We start from the raw sequence: 20623 nt of genomic DNA, 5'->3' as shown, positions 1-20623 counted from the left end.
TATCTTAATTTCCCGACCAGGGACTGAACCCACGCCCCCTGCGATGGAAGTGCTGAGTCTTAACCACTGGAACACCAGGGAAGTCCCTCATCCAACAAATCTTTTGTATAGCGATTCCTTTTTGGCTTCTACTTCTTAGAAGACCTGAACAGACACAGTTGGGACCAGGAGTGGTCAGAGAAAACAGGTGGTAAGATGAATCTGCCGGCCAGTGCTCTGTGAGACAGACACAGAGCTGGGTTTGTTAACAGACGTAAGGACGGAGCCAACGTTCAGATCTAGAACACTTTGACTCTAGAGGTGGCCGTGCCCCTAGAGAAAGAACCCTGAGATGCTTCAGCAGTAATTCGTGCAATTGTCCCCAAGTCCTTCCTCTAAAAGGACCTGCAGTTGTTTACTTGAGTGACTGTACTCCGGGGGAAGAGGAGTAACCAGACTTTTTGAGGGCTTTTGGACACAGGGCGTGCATTGACAACTCCATGGCCTCCTTGCTGGAATGGAGGATTATGGGGTCCAGGAGATGCATAAAGTCCTGGATAAAGTCCAGCTCACAGTGGGTCCACTGTGTCTACAAGAATCACCCACTGGTCATTCTCCCAGCCCCTGAGTGTGTAATGGAAATGGACATACATGACAGTTAGAGTAGTCACCTTGGGACTGTGGTGTACGAGGTGACAGCTGTCATGGTTGGGAAAGGCCAGATGGAAACTACCCCTCTCCACCCTCCCAGTCAAGATATTAAATCACAAACGATGTCGTTTCCCAGGGGGCTGGCAAACGTAAATGCAACCATTTAAGACCCAAAGAATACAATGGTGGTGGTTTCTAGCATATCTCCATTTAATTTACCAGTATGAGCCCTGCAGAAACTCGCTGGATCCAGGAAGATGACTAAAGACTACCGCTTGCTCAGCCAAGTAGCACCCCCAGTTTCATCTGTACTGGATGCTGCATTGTTGCTAGAGCAGGTTAATAAATGCCTCAGGGAAATGGCATGCAGCCTTTGATTTGACCCAAGCGTAGTGGGGCTATTTTCTATTCTTATCAGAAACAATTTGCATTCATATGGAATGGACAGGAGCAGTCATTTACAGTTTTGCTCCAGGCTTCTATGCAGTCTCCCACCCTCAGTCATGATGTAATCCAAAGAGACCTGGAGATCCCTAGGACCATCACGTGGATCCCCTACATCAGTGCCGCCATGCTGATCGGGCCAGGAAAGGAAGACGTGGCTGGTACACTGGAGACCTTGGTAAGAAATGTGCGCTCCGGAGGGCGGGGGGTAAACCCTGTCAGAGTCAGGGACCTGCCGTTTCAGTAAGGCAGTGGGCTCCAGTGGTCAGGGACAAGCCTGGATATTCCCTCCAAAGTGAAAAGCTGTTACTGCATCTTGCATCTTTTTTCCGGAACAAGAGGGCGCATTACCTGTTAGATTTCCTTGGATCATTGAGACATATTCCACATGGGAATGCTGCTGTGGTCCAAACACCAGGTAACACACAAGGCTGCCGGCTTTGTGGAGCCCACAGCAGGAAGAGACTCCGCAGCAGAGTACCAGACCGTGGTACAAGAGCCTTGAAGCTTTGGCCCTGAAATCCAGCCGACTCTCTCGTGTTGGAGGAGGCTGTAGTTTATGGAGAGCCCTGGTGGGAGAACTACTACACAGACCCCTGTGTTCCAAAGGAAGGCCATTGCATGTGCAATGGAGAATTATGTCTTCTCATCATGGACCCTAGAAGAGCTGGAAATGGTACATCCAGGGTCGAGCAGGAACAGGAGAGCACAGGCAAGCTGCAGGAGCTGGCAGCCCACACACCCACGTCGCCGTCTGTGCTTGTATTAGTAGGCCTTCCCCTGCTCACCTGTGGCCATCTGGGGGCGAGGTGCCGCACAACCAGCAAAAACTTGCACTTGGTGTGCAGACGGGTTGGCTCAGTGCGTGGGCAGGCGCTGAGCTCCTTGGTGCTCTACTGCAGCCATGTTCAGGCGTGGCCTTGAAGGCTAGTGGCGAGGGCAGAGACCTTCCTAATGAGCAGGGGTGCAAGTGACGCACCCGGCATAGAAGGTGAAGCAGCCCGAGATGAGACTGTGTAGAGATTCCTGGGCCGAGACCCCCAGCGCGGCAGGCTGGCCAAGTCCCTGGAAAGAAAAGGACTGGACTGTTAGACACAAGGAGGGCTGGGGTAGAAGCATAGGGACAGGAATGTGGGAGATGCACGGTGTGAAGTTTTTTGTGTCAATTAACACCGACCAGAACACATCCCAGTACAGGAGAGACACCAAACATACCAAGTAGACAGAATGACTCTGCAACTGACATTAGCCAGCCATCGTTAACCTCTGTCTTAGAACTGGAACAATAGTCACATAAATGGAGTGGCCACAGTGGCAGACTCAGAGGCTACACGCGTGACTAATGGTGTGGACACCCATTTACCAAAGGTAATCTAGCTACTGCGGATTCTGGTTAGTACATCCAGGCCATGTTATAGCTTTGCGGGTCCTCTGCCCTTAAAATGCATGCTTCTCGGTGCAGCTACTATGGAGGACAGTATGGAGGTGCCTTAAAAAACTAAAAATAGGGTTTCCATATGATCCAGCAATCCCACTCCTGGACATATATCCAGACAAAACTATAATTCAAAAAGATACATGCATCCCTATGTTCATAGCAGCATTATTTACGATAGCCAAGACATGGAAGCAACCTAAGTGTCCATCAACAGATGAATGGAGAAAGAAGATGTGGTCTATATATACAATGGAATATTACTCAGCCATAAAAAAGAATGAAATAATGCCCTCTGCAGCAACATGGATGGACCTAGAGATTATCATGCTAAATGAAGTAAGTCAGACAGAGAAAGACGAATATCATGTGATATCACTTATATGTGGAATCTAAAAAAATCTAAAAACAAGGACCTACTGTATAGCCCAGGGAACTCTATTCAATATTCTGTAATAATCTAAATGGGAAAAGAACCTGAAAAAAGAATGGATATATGTATATGTATAACTGAACCACTTTGCTGTACACCTGAAACTAACACAACATTGTAAATCAACTATAGTCCAATATAAAATAAAAATTAAATTAAAAAAATTAATTTTGTTCATAGACAGTGAACTATTAGGTATGGAATTTGTGAAGTGTCAAAGAAATCTTTGACAACTCATAAAGGGACATTAAAACCATCCAGTTATCATCTCTTTTTCTCAAGGAGATGTTCATTGCTTCAAGTTCAGGAAGGCAATAGCTGAAAGAGAAGATTGGGTCTCTATTACAGAAAGGCTTCAGAAAAAGTTTTGGATATACAATGGTGCATCTCCCCTTCAAGGGTCCTTCTCAAGATGATTTTCCAATTAATGTATGTTAGAACAGTGCTCACTCTATCATAAAGCAAATTTCCATATACTTGGTGTTATGAACTGAATGTTTGTGTCCCCTCAAAATTCATAGGTTGAAAGCCCTAAACCCCAATGTGAAGGTATTTGGAGGGGCCTTTGGAGGTAATTAGGGTTAGATGAGGTGATAAGGATGGGGCCCTCACAGTGGGACTAGTGCCCTTATAAGAAGCAACCAGAGAGCTAGCTTTCAATCTCTCTCTCTGTCTCTGCCATATGAGGACAAAGGAAGAAGACGGCCATCTGCAAACCAGGAAGTGGGCTCTTACCAGACACCAAATCTACCAGCACCTTGATCTTGGACTTCTCAGCCTCCCAAACTGTGAGACGTAAACGTTTGTTGTTTAAGACACTCAATCTATGATATTTTGTTATAGCAGCCCAAACTAAGATCCATGGGTTTATTTGGGGGTACTCTATATAACAATAAGTCCCCTACATACTAACCTTCAAGTTGCGAACTTTCAGTTGCAAACGTGCTGTGTTCACATGTCCAGTCACGTAAGTTAGTTCACGTGTCTGCCTGTTCACTCGATGCCAGCCCCTGGATGCCGGCTTTTGTACTGTACTATTGTACCTTTCAAGGTACTGTACTGTAAGATTAAAAATGTTTTCTTTATTTTTTGTGTTTGTTTTTTATGTATTATTTGTGTGAAAAGTATTATAAACCTATTACAGTACAGTACTATATAGCTGATTGTGTTAGTTGGGTATCTAGGCTGACTTTGTTGGACTTACAAACAAATTGGACTTAAGAATGCATTCTCGGAACAGAACTCGTTCGTATGTAGGGGACTTACTGTGTATTCTCTTGATGTCTATCTCTACACCAATACTACACTATTGTATTTTACTATAGCCCTATCTGGTAAGACATGTCTTTCTAATGTGGTGGTTATTTTATCTAAAAGAGTACCTTATTTCTTCTCAACCCTTTGCTTTTCTTTGCACATAATTTATCTGTAGATAGTTTTGGGTTTTCCAAATAAGCAATTATATTATTTGCAATTAATGACAGTTTTATCTTTTCTTTCTATTGCTATGTTTTAAATTCTTTTTCCCTGTAGTACAGTATTGAATAGGAGCAGGGATAGTGGATATCCCTGTTTTTCTTGATCTTAAAGGGAATAATTATATTATTTCGCCATCGTTTTTTATGTTTACTTTTGCTTTCTTATAGCTACCTCATATTGAGTTAAGAAATATTCTCTATGTTCTTAGATTTATTTATTTTTGGCTATGTTGGGTCTTCATCGCTGCGCGGGCTTTCTCTTGTTGCGGCGAGCGGGGACTACTCTTGGTTGCGGTGCACAGGCTTCTCATTGTGGTGGCTTCTCTTATTGTGGAACACAGGCTCTAGGTGTTCAGGCTTCAGTAGTTGTGGCTCGCGGGCTCTAGAGCACAGGCTCAGTGGTTGCTCCGTGGCATGTGGGATCTTCCCAGACCAGGGATTGAACCCATGTCCCCTGCATTGGCAGGCAGATTCTTCACCACGATGCCACCAGGGAAGTCCCTCTATATTCTGATTCTTCTAAAAGTTTTTATATTAATTAGGTGTTGACTTTTATGAAACTTTTTTCTGTGTCTATTAAGTGAATCATATGGTTTTCTCCTTTCATATGTCAGAATGTTAAATTATGTTAATCAGTTTTAATATTAAAATACTCTTGTATCCCTGAGCTATATGCAACATTTATTATTCTTATATGTTTAGAATACATAAGTATTGTTTTTAAATATATTGCTTGATTTGTGTTGTGATAAGGAAGATACATCACTTACATCTCCTGTTTCAGGAAACATAATTGACTCATGGCCCTACTGTCATCCCTCTGGATTCACCACCACATTTGGGTCAAGGACACACTTCCCCTGGGATGCTCCCAAACCAGTGACTGAACTTGTAGTACTGACCCAAGATTGTAGTACTGACCCATTCCTGTGGGACATGGGACTCTTCTAACCAGCCACTGACTTGAGGAACTTCCATAGGCTTTGCTGAAACTTTCGTAAATCAACACTGCAGTCTGAGGCTACTCCTACGATTCCGTCCTTCCCTCTCTCCTTTCACTGGTGTCAGACCTATACTGCAGCCTAAAGGCTCACCTGTCTCTTCCTATGTCTTCCCGTTCATACATCAAAATAAATCTCTTGTGCATCTAACTCCATCTTTTGCTGTTCAGAGAACCTCAGCCACACAAGTTGGTGTGCTGATGTTTTGTGAGGGTATTTGCATCTCTATCCGTGAAGAGCGTTGACCTGCCGTGTTCATCTCCTGCTGGGTCCTTGTCTCGTTTGGGGAGTAAGGTTATGCTTTCTTCATATAATGAGTTAGAAAAGGTTCTCTCATTTTTATGATTTGAAAATGTTTGTGATGATTTGGAATGTGTACATTCCATATTTGGTGGAATTCAACTGTTGGGATATCTGTTCTTGATATTTTCTTTTCTTTTTTTTTTTTGACGTGGACCATTTTTCAAGTCTTTACTGAATTTGTTACAATATTCCTTCCGTTTTATGTTTTGGTTTTCTGGCTGCGAAGCATGTGGCATCTTAGCTCCCTGACCAGGGATCGAACCCGCACCCCCTGTATTGGAAGGCAGAGTCTTAACCACTGGACTGCCGGGGGAGTCCCCTGTTCTTGATAGTTTCTTTTAAGAAAGACTATTCAGGTTTTTTTTATAGTCTTAAGTCAGTTTTGATTGGGACTTTTGATTTCAGCCTCTGTGGCAATGTGTATTTTCCAAAGATGGCCACAACGTTCACTCTCATTCCCACAACGTTCGCTCTCATTCCCACAACGTTCGCTCTCATTCCCACATGCTCTTCTGTAATGTGACCTTGCCACTTCCACGTGGAGAGGTAGAGTCTAATTCTCCACCCTTGAATTTGGGTGGTCTCTGTGGCCGGTTTGACGGATAGAATGCAGTGGAAATTACGCTGTGTTATTTACAGACATAGCCCTTATCAAACCTGGATATTTCTGCTTCCTGCCTCTTAGCCGTGGGTCACACTGTAAGAAGTATAACTATCCTCAGACTACGCTGCGAGAAACCTAAGCCATGGATTATGAGACAATATCTGGAACGTGAAAGAAGGCAAAGAACACTGAGGCAAGAGACTTAAGAATGAAGAAGTCATCTTCTTTGTCAAGTCCAGTGAAGGCTTCAGAGGACCCCAGCCTGAGCTACCGCCTGACAGCAACTGCATGAATGATCCCAAGTAAAGTCTCCCCAGCTGAGTCTGGTCAACCCACAGAATCATAAATTGTTGTTCTAAGCTGCTGAGTTTTATAATTGTATGGTTCATAGTGGTAATTGATAACTGAATACCTGTGTACTCCATGAAAATAACTATAATAGCTGGAGCACACACATACACGCGCGAGCAGACACAAACATGCACACAACTGTGTAATTATTTTGAGAGCAACCAAGACAGTCAAGAATGGAGATTAAGGGCTATATTCCTTCGGAGAAGCAAAGACTCCAAGGTGAAATCCACATTCGCTTGGTTTTTCCCGTGAGGGCCGTTTCTAAATGGGGGAGAGAGCTCAACATAAAATGGTGTTCTTCCTAGGCTAGGTTGACAGAGAAGCATCCAAATTGTTGGCCATCTCCTGTGCTGTATATGTTCAGTGTGAGACTCCAGGAAACCCAGCAGAAAATAGTAGCAAACAGACTAAAAGCTGAGCAGGCTAGAGTGTCTGCCGAAGTGGAAGGGCTTTGATAAATGCATCCAGGCCATAGCTGAGATCCAGAAATGTCCTATCCTGGGGCTAAGGAACACATATGAAAGGTGAAGACCAGTACTAAGATAATGGAGTTAAAATAGACAAGACCTAACAAGAACTGTAACTAACCCTTACCAGGATCAAGGTGACCCACTGGTACTCAATTTGCCTGTAAAAAGAAAACTATTCTTCCTTTTTAGAGAATGAAGACATTGCCCAGAGCCTAAACAAGCATTCATTTAAAATGTTCAGCATGCAGTAAAAAACTATGAAGTGTGCTAAAAAAAAAAAAAGGACCCAATAATCAAAAACCAAAAGAGAAAACAGACACTATAAACAAATTCACACGTGATTCACATATTGACCTGAGCAGACAAAGACCTTTAAACAAACATTAAGAAATAATAGGGACTTCCCTGGTGGTCCAGCAGTAAGGAATCCGCCTTCCAACGCAGGGGACTTGGGTTTGATCCTGGGCCTGGGAACTAAAATCCCACATGCCACCAGGCAACTAAGCCCGCGCACCACAACTACTGAGCCCACATGCCTCAGATGAAAGCCTGCGTGCCGCAGACTACAGAGCCCATGTGCTCTGGAGCCCACGCACCACAACTAGAGAGAGAAAAACCTGCACACCACAGCTAGAGAGAATCCCACATGCCGCAACTAGAGAGAAACCCGCGCACCGCAACTAGAGAGAAACCCGCGCACCACAACTAGAGAGAAGCCTGCACGCTGCAACGAAAGATCTTGCATGCTGCAACAAAGATCCCGTGTACCTCAACTAAGAACCGACACAGCCAAAAAAATAATTAATTAATTAATTTTAAAAAATTAAAAATAAAATAAATATTTTTTTAAAAGAAATAATTACAATTAATGTGATAAAATACAGGAAAATATATAGAGAATTTCATATTCTGGAGAAACAGGGGCCCATTATTGAATTCTGATCATCGTCAGGACTAGAAGCCACGGTCTGAATGCCAAGGACAGAACAGGAACTTTCTCCACCTTAGGTCAGCCTGAGTAGAGCTGAATTGACCTGAAGTGACCTGTGTAGCCTCTTTGCAACATTTGGGAAGTAAGATGCCTCCAGCACCTCATACACAACATCCCCTGTTTGCCTTAGTTCAGGCTGCTGTAACAGAATACCGTGGAGTGGGGGGCTTTAACAACAGAAATTTACTTCTCACAGTTCTGGAGGCTGGAAGTCCAAGATCAAGACGCCAGCAGATCTGGCGTCCGCTGAGAGCCTGCTTCTCTTTGTAGGCTTCTCGTGGTATCCTCCCAGGGCAGAGAGCAGAGCAGAGGGAAAGCAGGTTCTCTGTGTCTTTTTAAAGGGCACTAATCCCATTCATGAGGGCTGCACCTCCTAATGCCATCACATTGGGGGTTAGGGTTTCAACATATGAATTGGAGGGGGACACAAACGTTCAGTCCATAGCACTGTTCTTCCCCAACGAGACTGGTAGACTATGAACTCAGTAAAGGAGCAGACTGTGGTTGTCCAGCCAACACCCAGCACAGTGCCTGATACATACAGGGAACTCGAATGTTTAGACTGGTCTTCTTGGACCGTGGAAAATCTTCATCTGAGAGCAGCCTGTGACCCTCCCAGAACCTTCCATGGCTGTCTCCTCACCTCCTACCGTGCCCTAAAAGAAATACTTGCCTTACAGGGTAGCTGTGTAGAGAAAGTCTCCAGAGCATTTGTCTCAAAACTGTTCTCTACCTTGAGAGGGGAGTTAAGAAAACGGAGAAGTTGACCAGTCACGAATGGCCACAAACCTTTAAGCAGCGTATTAACCTTCAGTGACTTTGCCAACTTACGGCCTTTTGAAAATCTCCATCACAGACCTAGTTCAAGTACAGACAAGGAGAATGTTCTCCAAATGTTTAACTATGACTACTGTTGTGGGCTGAATTTGTGTCCCTTGCCCCCATGTCCCCCATACCCCCTTCCCACACCCGTGTGTTGAGTCTTAACTCAGAATGTGACTGTATTTGGAAATACATGGGGTCTTTAAAGAGGTGATTAAGGTACAATGAGGTCATTTGACCTAATCCAATATGACTGGTTTCCTTACAAGAAGGGATTACCTAAGGGGAGAGGCCTCAGGAGAAACCAACCCTGTCAGCACCTTGATTTTGGACTTCCAGCCTCCAGAGCTATGAGAAAATTAACTTCTGCTACTTAAACCACCCAGTCTGCGGTACTTTGTTATGGCAGCCCCAACGGATTTATAGAGACCCTTTGTTTAGCTGAAGCCTGGTAGGTTGGGGAGAGAGCCTTCTCTGGGGCATAGGGTCTGCTTCAACCTCGTTTTCTTCAGGAGAAGACCAGGAGAAGCTGATGTCCTCCCACCCGTCCCCCATCACCACACACAGTTCCTCCTTTAGTCCCACAGCCTTGGAAAGGAGAGTTCCTTTCCCAGCGCCTTTGTCAGAGAGGCTGGTCATGGGAAGGCGGACCTCACGATAGACACGCTGTAACTCAGTCAGACGTTTGTCTCTGTCACCAGCCACCTAGTCCATATATCACGACGGTGAGAGACCGTAGCAGGACTTAATTTTCACATTATTTCCACAGACTGCACTGTCCCCTTGGTAACTTTTCCTAACTTCACACTCTATGCCATTGTTTTCTTCTCCCCATCCCCTACTTTTTTTTTTAATCTCTTTTAATCTGGGATTAATGTTGTACATAAAAGAACCAAGCATTTGGGCTTCCCTGGTGGCGCCGTGGTTGAGAGTCCGCCTGCCGATGCAGGGGACACGGGTTCGTGGCCCGGTCCGGGAAGATCCCACATGCCGTGGAGCGGCTGGGCCCATGAGCCATGGCCGCTGAGCCTGCGCGTCCGGAGCCTGTGCTCCGCAACGGGAGAGGCCACAACAGTGAGAGGCCCGAGTAATGCAAAAAAAATAAATAAATAATGAAGGGTTATATGCTTGAAGAAAACTAATATGGGGCCAGTGTCTCGATCCTCCTAAGCCAAAGGCAGGGTAGAGGTGAAGAGACAGGAGTCGTAGGACTGGGAGGCTGAGAGGAATGTGGTAAAAATGACCAAAGAACAAAAAACAAACCCGAAAATCAAATAGAAGAAGTTTCTTCAGGGCCCAAGCCTCGGGATGGATGTTTGCTCTGGCAATACTGATTATGTAACTTAGCACATCAGTGTTCAGATATGGGGGTGGAGTGAGGGTGGGGTGCAGGACCACTCAAGGAGTCTCAGCAGGAATGTCCTTTCCTATAAGATTATGCTAAGGGTAGGTACTCAGTGCTCTGTGGTGAACTAAATGGGAAGGAAATCCAAAAAAGGGGATATATGTATACATAGAGCTGATTCACTTTGCTGTGCAGCAGAAACTAACACAACATTGTAAAGCAACTAGACTCCAATTAATTAAAAAAAAAAAGATTATGCTAAGGGTAGGATGACCAGATAGAAGCTGTTGTTCAAATTCGTACACTTGTGAGTCTGAAAGGGGCATTATTAACAAGTAAGCATAAACCAATACCATCCTACGCAAACTGGGATGTAAATCACCTGACTAGGGGTCACTTCCCTGGGCCAGTTCTTTCTTTACTCATGTGGTACCCACAGTATCAAAAATGATGCAAATCACAACTAATATTACTTAGCACAGTGTCTGGCATTTAGTTAAACGAAGTGTAAACCATCTTACTTTCCCCTGAGCAACTCTACCGAGAGGTAGATGCAAACACTTAGAAATTACAAGGAGGGACTTCCCTGGCGGTCCAGTGGTTAAGACTCCATGCTTCCACTGCAGGGGGCTCAGGTTCGATCCCTGGTCGGGGAACTAAGATCCCGGGTGCTGCGTGGCTCCCCCCCCGCAAAAAAAACACAAAAAACAAGGAATGCCTACCACATCATTCCTGGAGGAGAGGGAATCCTAGTAATACAGGAAATTGGGACTCAAGTCTAGGAACTTCTTACTCAAAGGAAATTTCCCTCCAGAACATACATTGGGCCATTACAACTCTATTGCTTCCAGGCCATACCCTCCCTCTTTCATTTATTTGACTTTCTCTCTCTTCCTAAACTCTGCTCACATTGTGTGACCTGTAGGAAGGTTTTCATGACCACAGCACTTCATTCTCATTGCTCCAGGTTTTAAAAGCTGATCAGAGACAAGCATCATTTTACCACATGACTCACGTGTTAATTTCACCTCCCAATGAACAGGTAAGGATTTTCCTTTATTTTGTGTCTAACATCACTCCCCCAAAGCACAATTCTTTAAAAATATCTGTAGGTGGATATATAGATTTAGATATCACATATAGGTATAGATATACACACAGAAAAGCAGGGTAGTTTCCCATGTTGGAACTAAATGAACTTGTCCCATTTCTCTGCATCTTGCTAATGGAAGATGCAGCCGTTATATCCTGGATGTTGCCCTACACCTTAACCCCCGTAGTGGAGTTTGTGCCACGTATCTGCTGCACATACCAAAATGCAGTTTTCATTTTAGTCAGTTTTTTTAATTTTAGGAGGTCTATTTGTTAGAACTGAAATCACACATGGACATGGACCCAGCTGGATTCATTTTATGAAAAGACCTATCACCATTTTGTCTACAAATTATATAACATCTATTTATGAATTTTAAAAATAACTTGATTGAAAAGAAGCGAGGTCTATCTAAAATGACCAAATTAAGAGCTACGCTTCAAGCATAAAGTTGAATTTCTCAAGTTAACCTAACCTTGATTTTGTGGGAACTTGACCAATAAGACCAAAAAATATTTAACCCAAACATATATTGTCATAAAATTTAGAGAATTGTTTAGATATCAAATAAGCAAGACACCCAAAAGAGTTTTCCAAAGATTTATTGAAGCAGAAACAAGTTGGTCAGATACGTGATGGAAAAAAGCAGTTTTAATGGTATTCAAAAATACTTCTTAAAAAGTATTCTAGCACAAGGCGTCTTCGGTAAACTAGATTATGTTGTAAACTTTTTTCTAAATCTTTTACGAGTGTTGGTTCTCAAGAACTAGAGCTTATTCCTATTTCAAATCTATCTTGCACTCCTGAAAAAACTGCAGAAAGGCACTTGAAAGCTGTTTCTTTAAGATACGGATTTCTTTTTTATTCTCACTGGTAGTATTTTGCCGCATGGAGTACGTGCAGTTTTTATTCCAGGTCATCGTGATGCTGGGAAGTTTCGTTGATGACCTGTTGAGAAAAACAGAACTCAAATCAAATATAATACTACACACCAATGGTTAAATTACCCCATAAAGCCTGTCAAAGAAAAATCCTAGCAAAGGCATATCATTTATTGTGAAAGTTGGAAGATCACGTTGGTTCTGCGTGACCAAGGGTCACAGCGAGCAGGGACAGATACATAGGTAAGACGTGCTTCACCTGTAGGCAAAATATGTATCTGATAGAATGTTATGACTTAAAAAAATAAACTTGAAAAATACTGTGTTTATGAAGAAGAATGCTGTAATAATCATAGGCAGCAAAGTTTAAAAGCAATTAACACATATTAAAATGTACAGCAAGTACATTTTATGTGCAAGGGAAGATTACGATACATTTTGACCATTTCTTTCCTGGCATAGAGAGGTAATGAGAAACTACTCGATCGTATGGCATGTCCTTGTATTACATCATGACAGGGTCTAGCAGTGTCCAGGGAAGGCCATTATGTCCAGGATCAAAACATTCCTGCTATTGAGGCAGTCTAATGAAACTAGTTTAGGAAGTAACTTACGGAAGCGGTACTCCTGTTTCAAATCAAGCACCAAAGGAAATCACTAATTTTAGACAAAGGCAGACTACTGTCCCACCTTTCCATCTAGGAGCCAAATAATTAGATGGCTGTGTGTAGTGCTGGAAGAGGTCGACCTATTCTCTTTTTAGGAGGCACGAGTGAAACTGAAACCTCCCAAATTAGCTAGCTGTATCTGAGATAGACTTAGTGATCTAAAAGTGTATCAATGCCTGTCTGAAATTACTCCCATTTTGATTTAAAGATACCAACCTGTCCATCTCTGGTTTCAACCGTCTTAATCAGAAGTGTCCTTTTTGAATGGGTGTCAACCAGAGGGAGTGAATCCAGATTGGTTTCTGAATAAAGAAAACAGGTCCAAAATGAGTAAAAATGAAACTTTTTAAAAGGCAAGAGATGATTTTGTCCAAAGAATTATGATTTTTTGTTCATGATTGTTTAAAGCACTATTCCCAAAATAATTCTAAAGACTATCACCTGTTTTAAAACCCAGAGGCTAACAACACTAGCATCAGGATGAGACGGACTACTTCAGTGTATACTCCCACAGGAGGGAAAAAAAATGGAATTTCACTTTAACTGGACATAGAAAATATAAGACAGTACTTGTTTGAAAATTATGCCTATCTTAGAGAATTTTCTCTTGTATGGCATTTTTCAAGTATCATTTTAAAAATGAGTGCTTTATAAACAGAATGGTTACAAGCTGCTAACATTTTTCATAGGGACTTCCCTGGCGGTCCAGTGGTTAGGACTCCGTACTTCCACTGCAGGGGGCCCGGGTCTGATCCCTGGTGGGGGAACTAAGATCCCACATGCCGCGCAGTGCAGCCGAAAAAATAAAATATTTCATAAAGGAGAATCAAATGCTTACCCCTCAGGTTCAGGGAAGAAAAGTTTGGAAGAGGCAGAGCAATCCTAGAAAGAGTTTATGAAGAAAAACAGTAACCTTTTCGGAAAACAACAAGGAATACATTTATACACTTCGTATTTTCATCAAATAAGAAGATTTACAATCCACAGGTGAGGGATTTGCTTCAGAAGCATCTACCTATGATCGGTCTCATTAGTACATTTAAATATTTTACTCCAAGCATTTTCTCCAAGGGGCTGGAGGTGTGACAGAGTGACTCTCGGTTTTCACAGAATCAATCGTAGGTTGAAATCCCAGCTCAGATATTGATTAACTGACTAGGACAAAAGAACTCAGATCTCCAGATCTGAACGAAAGGTTCCTCATCTGTAAAAAGTGGTAAATAGCTACCTTGAAGCAAGGCTCTGAAGATGAAATGAGATGATGCATGGAAAGCAAGGGGCATAATACCTCAACACAGGGCAGCTTGGCATTCACTCCCACGAGCCCCCCGTTCCCCACCTGCTCTCCTCTCCTTCCAGCAGCTTCCTGTAGGTGGCAATCTCGATGTCGAGAGCCATCTTAACATTCAGCAGATCTTGGTATTCACGCAGGTGACGAGCCATCTCTTCCTTCATGTTCTGAATCTCGTCCTGCAGGCGGCCAATAGTGTCTTGGTAGTTAGCAGCTTCCACGGAAAAGTTCTCTTCCATTTCACGCATCTGGCGTTCCAGAGACTCGTTCTGCAGGAGAGATGAGAAAGGCTGTTTATTTCCCAGAAACAAACGAACAAACAGAGCTATCCCCCCAACCATTTCCAGACCATTTGCAATCCCTTTCCCTAGCAGCAAATGGGGAACGCTCCCATTTTCAGTGGAAAATACGAGTACCGAGTCCCCTTCCTAGTGGAAGCAATAATATAGGTAAACTAAAACCTTGGGATCTCCAAGTTCTTTTTGAAAATGTCTTGACAACTCATTTTAGTCTTTGGACTAAAATGTAAACTTTTCTCCCTTTGAGCAAAGTTTTCTTCCGATAGCACCCTGAGCTTGGCCACCTGAAATGGGTCCAAGCTGGCGATTGGCCCTCTCTTGCGCTGTGATACTCACGGTGCCTTTGAGGGCATCCACCTCGCAGGTGAGGGACTGCACCTGCCGACGGTACTCGTTCGACTCCTGCTTGGCCTGGCGCAGGGCATCGTTGTTGCGGTTAGCAGCCTCGGAGAGGTCAGCGAACTGTCAGGGAGGAAGCAGAAACCTGGGTCACCCACGTGCCTCGTCCACAAGTCCCCTGAGGTTCTACCTGGCCCGGATAATGGAGACGGCTTAAAGACGGCAGACAGACAAATACGTAAACAAGGCATGATACCAACCAACTTTTACACTCAAAGCTCAAATTGCAACATGTTCCAGGATACGCCTAATTTGTTTTGAAAACCAAAGGAAATGAGGTGGAAGGCCAATGTTGAGATTTCCAAGTAGAAATTCCCTCTGTTTCCCTCGTTTTCAAAGGGTGGAGGTCAAGGGCAAGAGGGTGACCTGGAAGTACGGTGACAGTGGGGCAGTGGCAAGGGCGTCTGCTATCCTAACGGAGGGGGCGTGAGTTGCGGGGAGGAGGCAGCAAGAGATAAAACTCGCGCAGGAGGAAAAGCCAGCTAAACGTGGCAGTACTTAGGAATCACAGACAGGTACAGCGTTTTCAGAAAAGAATGCTTTTCTTCCGATCCAGCCACACTTGCTCGTTTCGCACCTTGGACTTGTACCACTCCTCAGCCTCCTGGAGGTTCTTGGCGGCCACGCTCTCGTACTGCTGGCGGACGTCACGCAGGGCAGCCGTGAGGTCGGGCTTGGAAACATCCATATCGATCTGGACGTGCTGTTCTTGAATCTGGGCCTGCAGCTCCTGGATTTCCTGAGGAAAGAAAAGGGAGAAGGTCAGCCGTGCCAAGTACGGGGGGCAGCTTCACCCACAGTGGTTCACACACTGTGATTCCTCTTACCTCATCGTGTAGTTTCTTCAAAAAGGCAATCTCTTCTTGCAAGGATTCCACTTTACGCTCCAGGTCCAGACGTGCCAAAGAAGCATTGTCAACATCCTGTTTCCAAAAGAGAAAAGACAGGGCATGAAGGAGGATGCTAACGTCTGTGGCCTATCCCATGTATTCATTTCAAATGAACTCTATGAACTTATGTCTCTTTATTATAAAGAAGGGCACTGACGAATTTTATACCCTTCGAAGAAGTTTGTAAATCACCCCCATGCTACAGCATACTGTTTTTTTTTCCTTCAGTAACAAATTTGAATTGCGGTCTGCTGAGTTGTACTCAAGGTGACCAGTAGACAATTTTAAAATAAATAAGTAAGTGTATGCCAACATGGTAGGCTGCGGTCAATCCATTATTATTGAATCCACGTTACATCAGTGAAGTTTCTATTACTTTTTTAAATCTAGGAAATCAATGCCACAGCATTTGGGGGGTTCACATCATGGAACAGTAGGATGATGGGAGTCCGTCAGGTTTCACAACTTCGCGTGTACGTGAGAACGTGCAGAACAGAAATTAGTGCTCCAGAAGTGTCAGCAGATAGTACATAAGCTCTTTTATCCCCGCCTCTACTCAAACCTTTTGAAATTTATCCTCGGGATCCCAAGCAAGTCATCTGGTACTCAAGCTACAAGGCTAGATTTATACTCCAATTCAGGATGTGCTCGGGCACAAACGCAGTTCAGGCAAATAAGGAACAAGAAGTGTAACCCCGAACTGTATTTGCTTTGCTTCCTCTGGTAGATTTTTCTCCTGGAACTCCCCTATCTCATCCCACAAGGGTGTGGCCACATCTCTTTCACTTAGCTCTGTGTCAGTTTGGTTCCTCAGCTTGTTTCAGAATGACTGATCAAAATGCATACGGTGTTAACTGTATGTAAAATTTTTGCTGCTCTGGTCTCCTTCTCTGTTTCCACAATCTGTAAACTGCTACAGCCCAAAGATTTAATTTCCTCTGAAGGGAATGTCATGAGGATTTTTATACCTCTTATCTTGTAAGCAGTTATATTTGGAGTACAGTTTATAGCTTTACAGTCTTAAAATATTGACATGCTTCTATCACCTTCATGGAAAAATGAGTGAGGAGTAAGTGATAAAAAAAGATCAGCCTTGGAGAAAAAATTTCATTTTTGCTTGCTGTTAAACCCTACAAAAGATATACAGGATGATTTACTCTATAGAAAAGTTCAGTGGGTCACATTCTACTTCTTCGAAGAGAATGTGAGGGGTCTTACCTCATCCCTAAATAGGGACAATTTATACTAATATTGTTTTACATGAGGTTGCTACTGGGGGTAGAAAACACTACAGACATGATGATCAGAAATGCCCCACGACTAAAATAAACTACTCATTGCTGTGTTTAATTTGGTAAATGTATTTCTGCCTCAAAATGTTATTCTAGACTGTTCGTGTGAAGGAGCTTTTATAGCCGTCCCAGTAAGTGTTCAGGAGAATGCAACTATGCTGGCGACTCTTCCTGCTTTGGGATTCCAATTTTAAGTTAAAAATCATTTAAGGCCATCTATCTTTGGAGCAAGAAAACCTTTTACTTAAAACCCCATTCTTCATTTTCAGGTTTATGCTTTATGGAGAGGACATGCTAAGGAATACAAAGGTTCAAAGAAGAAAGGCCTTTCCACATGTGAGGTATGACTGTAGCTTTAAGAAGTCTTCACATCGCATACTTGGAGTCTGGGCCAGATATTAGATAACGGATGTTAGCAAATACTTGTGTCCAATTAGAACGGTGCTTGCATCATTACATAGTCAGTAAGAATGCAGCCTGTTGCAAAGCGTCTCTGGGAACACAAAGACTCCTATTCTTTCCAGCCAGAACGGCCCCACTTGCCAGGATGTCTGTATCTACATTCCACAGCGAAGCCTGTAGAAACCATTAATACCTTTCAGCCAATAGTTGTGCATAGGGATACTGCTATCTAAGCTTAGGGCCACAGTAGAACTTGCAGCGAAGCGAAGAAAAGAAACTTGCTGGCTTAAGTCCAGTTAAACTAAGTTTCTTATCCTCCAATACATTTTACATTTGAAACTACAGGGCAGAACTGCGCTTTTGGGGGCCTTGTAAAAGGAAGCCAACTTGACTTTGGCAAACCGCCATCTAAATCAAACTGTAACTGTTCGAGATCAGAATATCAACGTGTTGCAAAAATGAAACGGAAAAAATGATTTGTTTGGGAAAAAAATCTTGAAACAAAGTAAAAAGTTAAAGACTTCCCTTTATGTCCTAGAGAACGGTTTGATTATTCAAGGGTTTTTGTCCGGAGCAGCCCGAACTGCGGTCTTTCTGCCACTAGGGGGCTTGGAGCGCAGACGTGAAGTTTGGCACGATTTATACTTGGGTTAAAGCAACTTTTAGAACTGCTCGTGGGGCGCGTGGGTGGGTGGCGTCCGGTGGCTGCGAGTGGGAACAGAATCTACAAACCTGTCTGAAAGACTGCAGGGTGCTCTCGGCTTCCTCCCTCTGAAGCATCTCCTCCTGCAACCTGAAACAGGCGCGCGTTAACCACAGGGGCACGGGGAAACCGCCAGGGGCGGGGCGACCACACCCAAACACCCCGCCGTGGCCGCCAGACCAGCGCTGCTGCGCCACCTCCGCGGGCAGCCAGCGACCGCGGCTTTTGGGGCTGCTGCCCTCGGCTAGTTTGAGCGGGGCCTTGGCCGCCGCGTGGAAAGGCAATCACGGTTGCCACCATGACCTGCGAGACGACCGCCACCACCCCACCCCGGAGGAGACTCTGCAGTCCCTTTGTCTCGCTCCCTGCACGGCCCCGTGGCTGGCAGCCCGCCGTGGGAGGGGTGGGAAGGGCGGGCAGGAAACTTTCTCAAAGTTTGGGGAAGTCGCACGCATCGTTTGCAAGGGGCTTCGAGGACAGACAGAGCGGTAGTTTTAAGAAATCTGAAACTTTCTGAGACAGGCGTTCTTGGGCAAATGAGTGGGGCTAGAGAGGAAACGCTAACTTGCAAGATCTGGGTTCAGGGCGGGGCCGCGCCGCAGCAGTCACAGCCCTGCTCCCCCGCTGTCCCCCGGGCAGCCGCCGCCCGGGCCACATCCCCAAGGGCGTGGCGGCTCCGCTTCCCCTCTCCTTCCCTCCCGCGGCCCCGCGTGGGCGCCTCCTTACTTCTCCCGGAGACGCATGATGTCCTCGGACAGGTTGTCGCGCTCCACCTCGACGCGGGCTTTGTCGTTGGTGAGTTGGTCCACCTGCCGGCGCAGCTCTCGCATCTCCTCCTCGTAGAGGTCCCCCAGGCGCGACTTGCCCTGGCCCTTGAGCTGCTCGAGCTCGGCCAGCAGGATCTTGTTCTGCTGCTCCAGGAAGCGCACCTTGTCGATGTAGTTGGCGAAGCGGTCGTTCAGCTCCTGCAGCTCCACCTTCTCGTTGGTGCGGGTGTTCTTGAACTCGGTGTTGATGGCGTCGGCCAGCGAGAAGTCCACCGAGTCCTGCAGCAGGCGCACGCCGGGCACGCTGCTCCGCAGGCGCATGGCCGCGGAGCGCGTGGCGTACACGCCGCCCGGGGACGAGGCGTAGAGGCTGCGGCTGGTGCCGGGGCGCAGCGCGCTGCCCAGGCTGTAGGTGCGGGTGGCCGTGGTCACGTAGCTCCGGCTGGAGCTCGGCCGGCTCGCGGTGCCAGGGCCGCCGAACATCCTGCGGTAGGAGGACGAGGACACGGACCTGCTGGACATGACTGCAGAGGGCGGCGGTGGGCTGGGCGGCTGCGGTGGCGCGGGCTAGCTCCGGGAGGAGAGGCGCGCGAGGGCGCGGTGGGTGTGGGCAAAGGGAGCGCTGCTGAGTCTCTGGAGCGGAGAGCCCGGAGCGAGAGTGGCAGAGGACGGGACCCCGCCGAGGGCGCAGATTTTATAAGCCGGTTAGGAAGCAGGGTCCCCTCCCACTGCCATCCCGGAGGCAGAGTGCGCCAACCAATGGGGAAGGCTGGGCGGGGGGTTGGGGCGGGGGCGCCCTGGAGCCTTGCTCCTCCCCCGTCCTCCGCCCTGGGGACTGGGTACAGTCTCGGTTACTTCATGGCTGGGCTGGGGATTTCGGGGGCTTTCCTGATGGTGGCCCGGGCTCTGCTCACCTCTGGGTGCTGAAAAAGGCGGGGTCGCTCAGTGGTGGGGGGACCCGCCGGGGACTGGACCGGAGGGGTCCCGGGCACCGAGCCAGAGCGGCGCGGGAGGGGCGCGCAGCAACGGGGCTGCGGTCCGCAGGGAGCGGGTGGGTGGGGAGACCCGCGGGAAGAGGGGGAATGCGGGTTCCAGCAGATCGGAAGGCGTGGACAAAGAAACAAAGAGGGTCTGGGATTGGAGCGCGAGGTGGGAGCGCGCACAGCCCGGGACGCAGGGCTCGAGCCCCCCGCGCAGCCTTGCGCACCGCCTGCTGCGGAAGGGGCGTCGGTCGGGCCCCATCTCTCTTCGCCCTCTAGTCTTGGAGAGCCCTCTCCGGGGACCTGACGGGCTGGGTCCGGCTTTGGGCGGCGGGAACTGCGAGGAAAGCCCGGGGGAGATGGGTGGGGTCGCTGAGTCACTGGCGGCGAGTCATTGCGCCGGGCCGTCCCGCCGAGGTCGGGGGCTGCTAGCGGTTCAGGGAAACCGTTAGACGAGGTTGACCCAAGTCTCCCCGGGCGCGCGCGCGCGCGCGCATTTGTTGGAAGTTTTACACAACTTCGAGCTGGGCCTGCGCTTTCTTGTGTGCAGTTCGCCTGCGTGGAGACTAGGACGCCCGTAAATTCTTAAGAACTCGCCAAAGTCTGTTGATTTTGCTCCAATGTGCAGACTTCTCTTTAGTAAGAAAC

At 46.2% G+C, this 20623-nt stretch overlaps 1 protein-coding gene across 1 annotated transcript; it reads right to left on the bottom strand.

Annotated features, from left to right (window-relative positions):
* Window positions 1-11989: 11989 nt before the first annotated feature.
* Window positions 11990-19676, bottom strand: VIM (vimentin). Its single transcript, XM_060162650.1, has 9 exons — window positions 18955-19676; window positions 18258-18318; window positions 15769-15864; window positions 15519-15680; window positions 14879-15004; window positions 14292-14512; window positions 13791-13834; window positions 13169-13254; window positions 11990-12351 (listed from the first exon to the last, which is right to left on the bottom strand). The coding sequence occupies exons 1-9, from the start codon at window positions 19515-19517 to the stop codon at window positions 12310-12312; spliced, it is 1401 nt and encodes a 466-aa protein (XP_060018633.1). The 5' UTR covers window positions 19518-19676; the 3' UTR covers window positions 11990-12309.
* Window positions 19677-20623: the final 947 nt, after the last annotated feature.

This window comes from Lagenorhynchus albirostris, chromosome 1, assembly GCF_949774975.1.
Source record: "Lagenorhynchus albirostris chromosome 1, mLagAlb1.1, whole genome shotgun sequence".
NCBI lineage: Eukaryota > Metazoa > Chordata > Mammalia > Artiodactyla > Delphinidae > Lagenorhynchus > Lagenorhynchus albirostris.
This window is presented reverse-complemented; position numbering and strand designations above follow the sequence as displayed.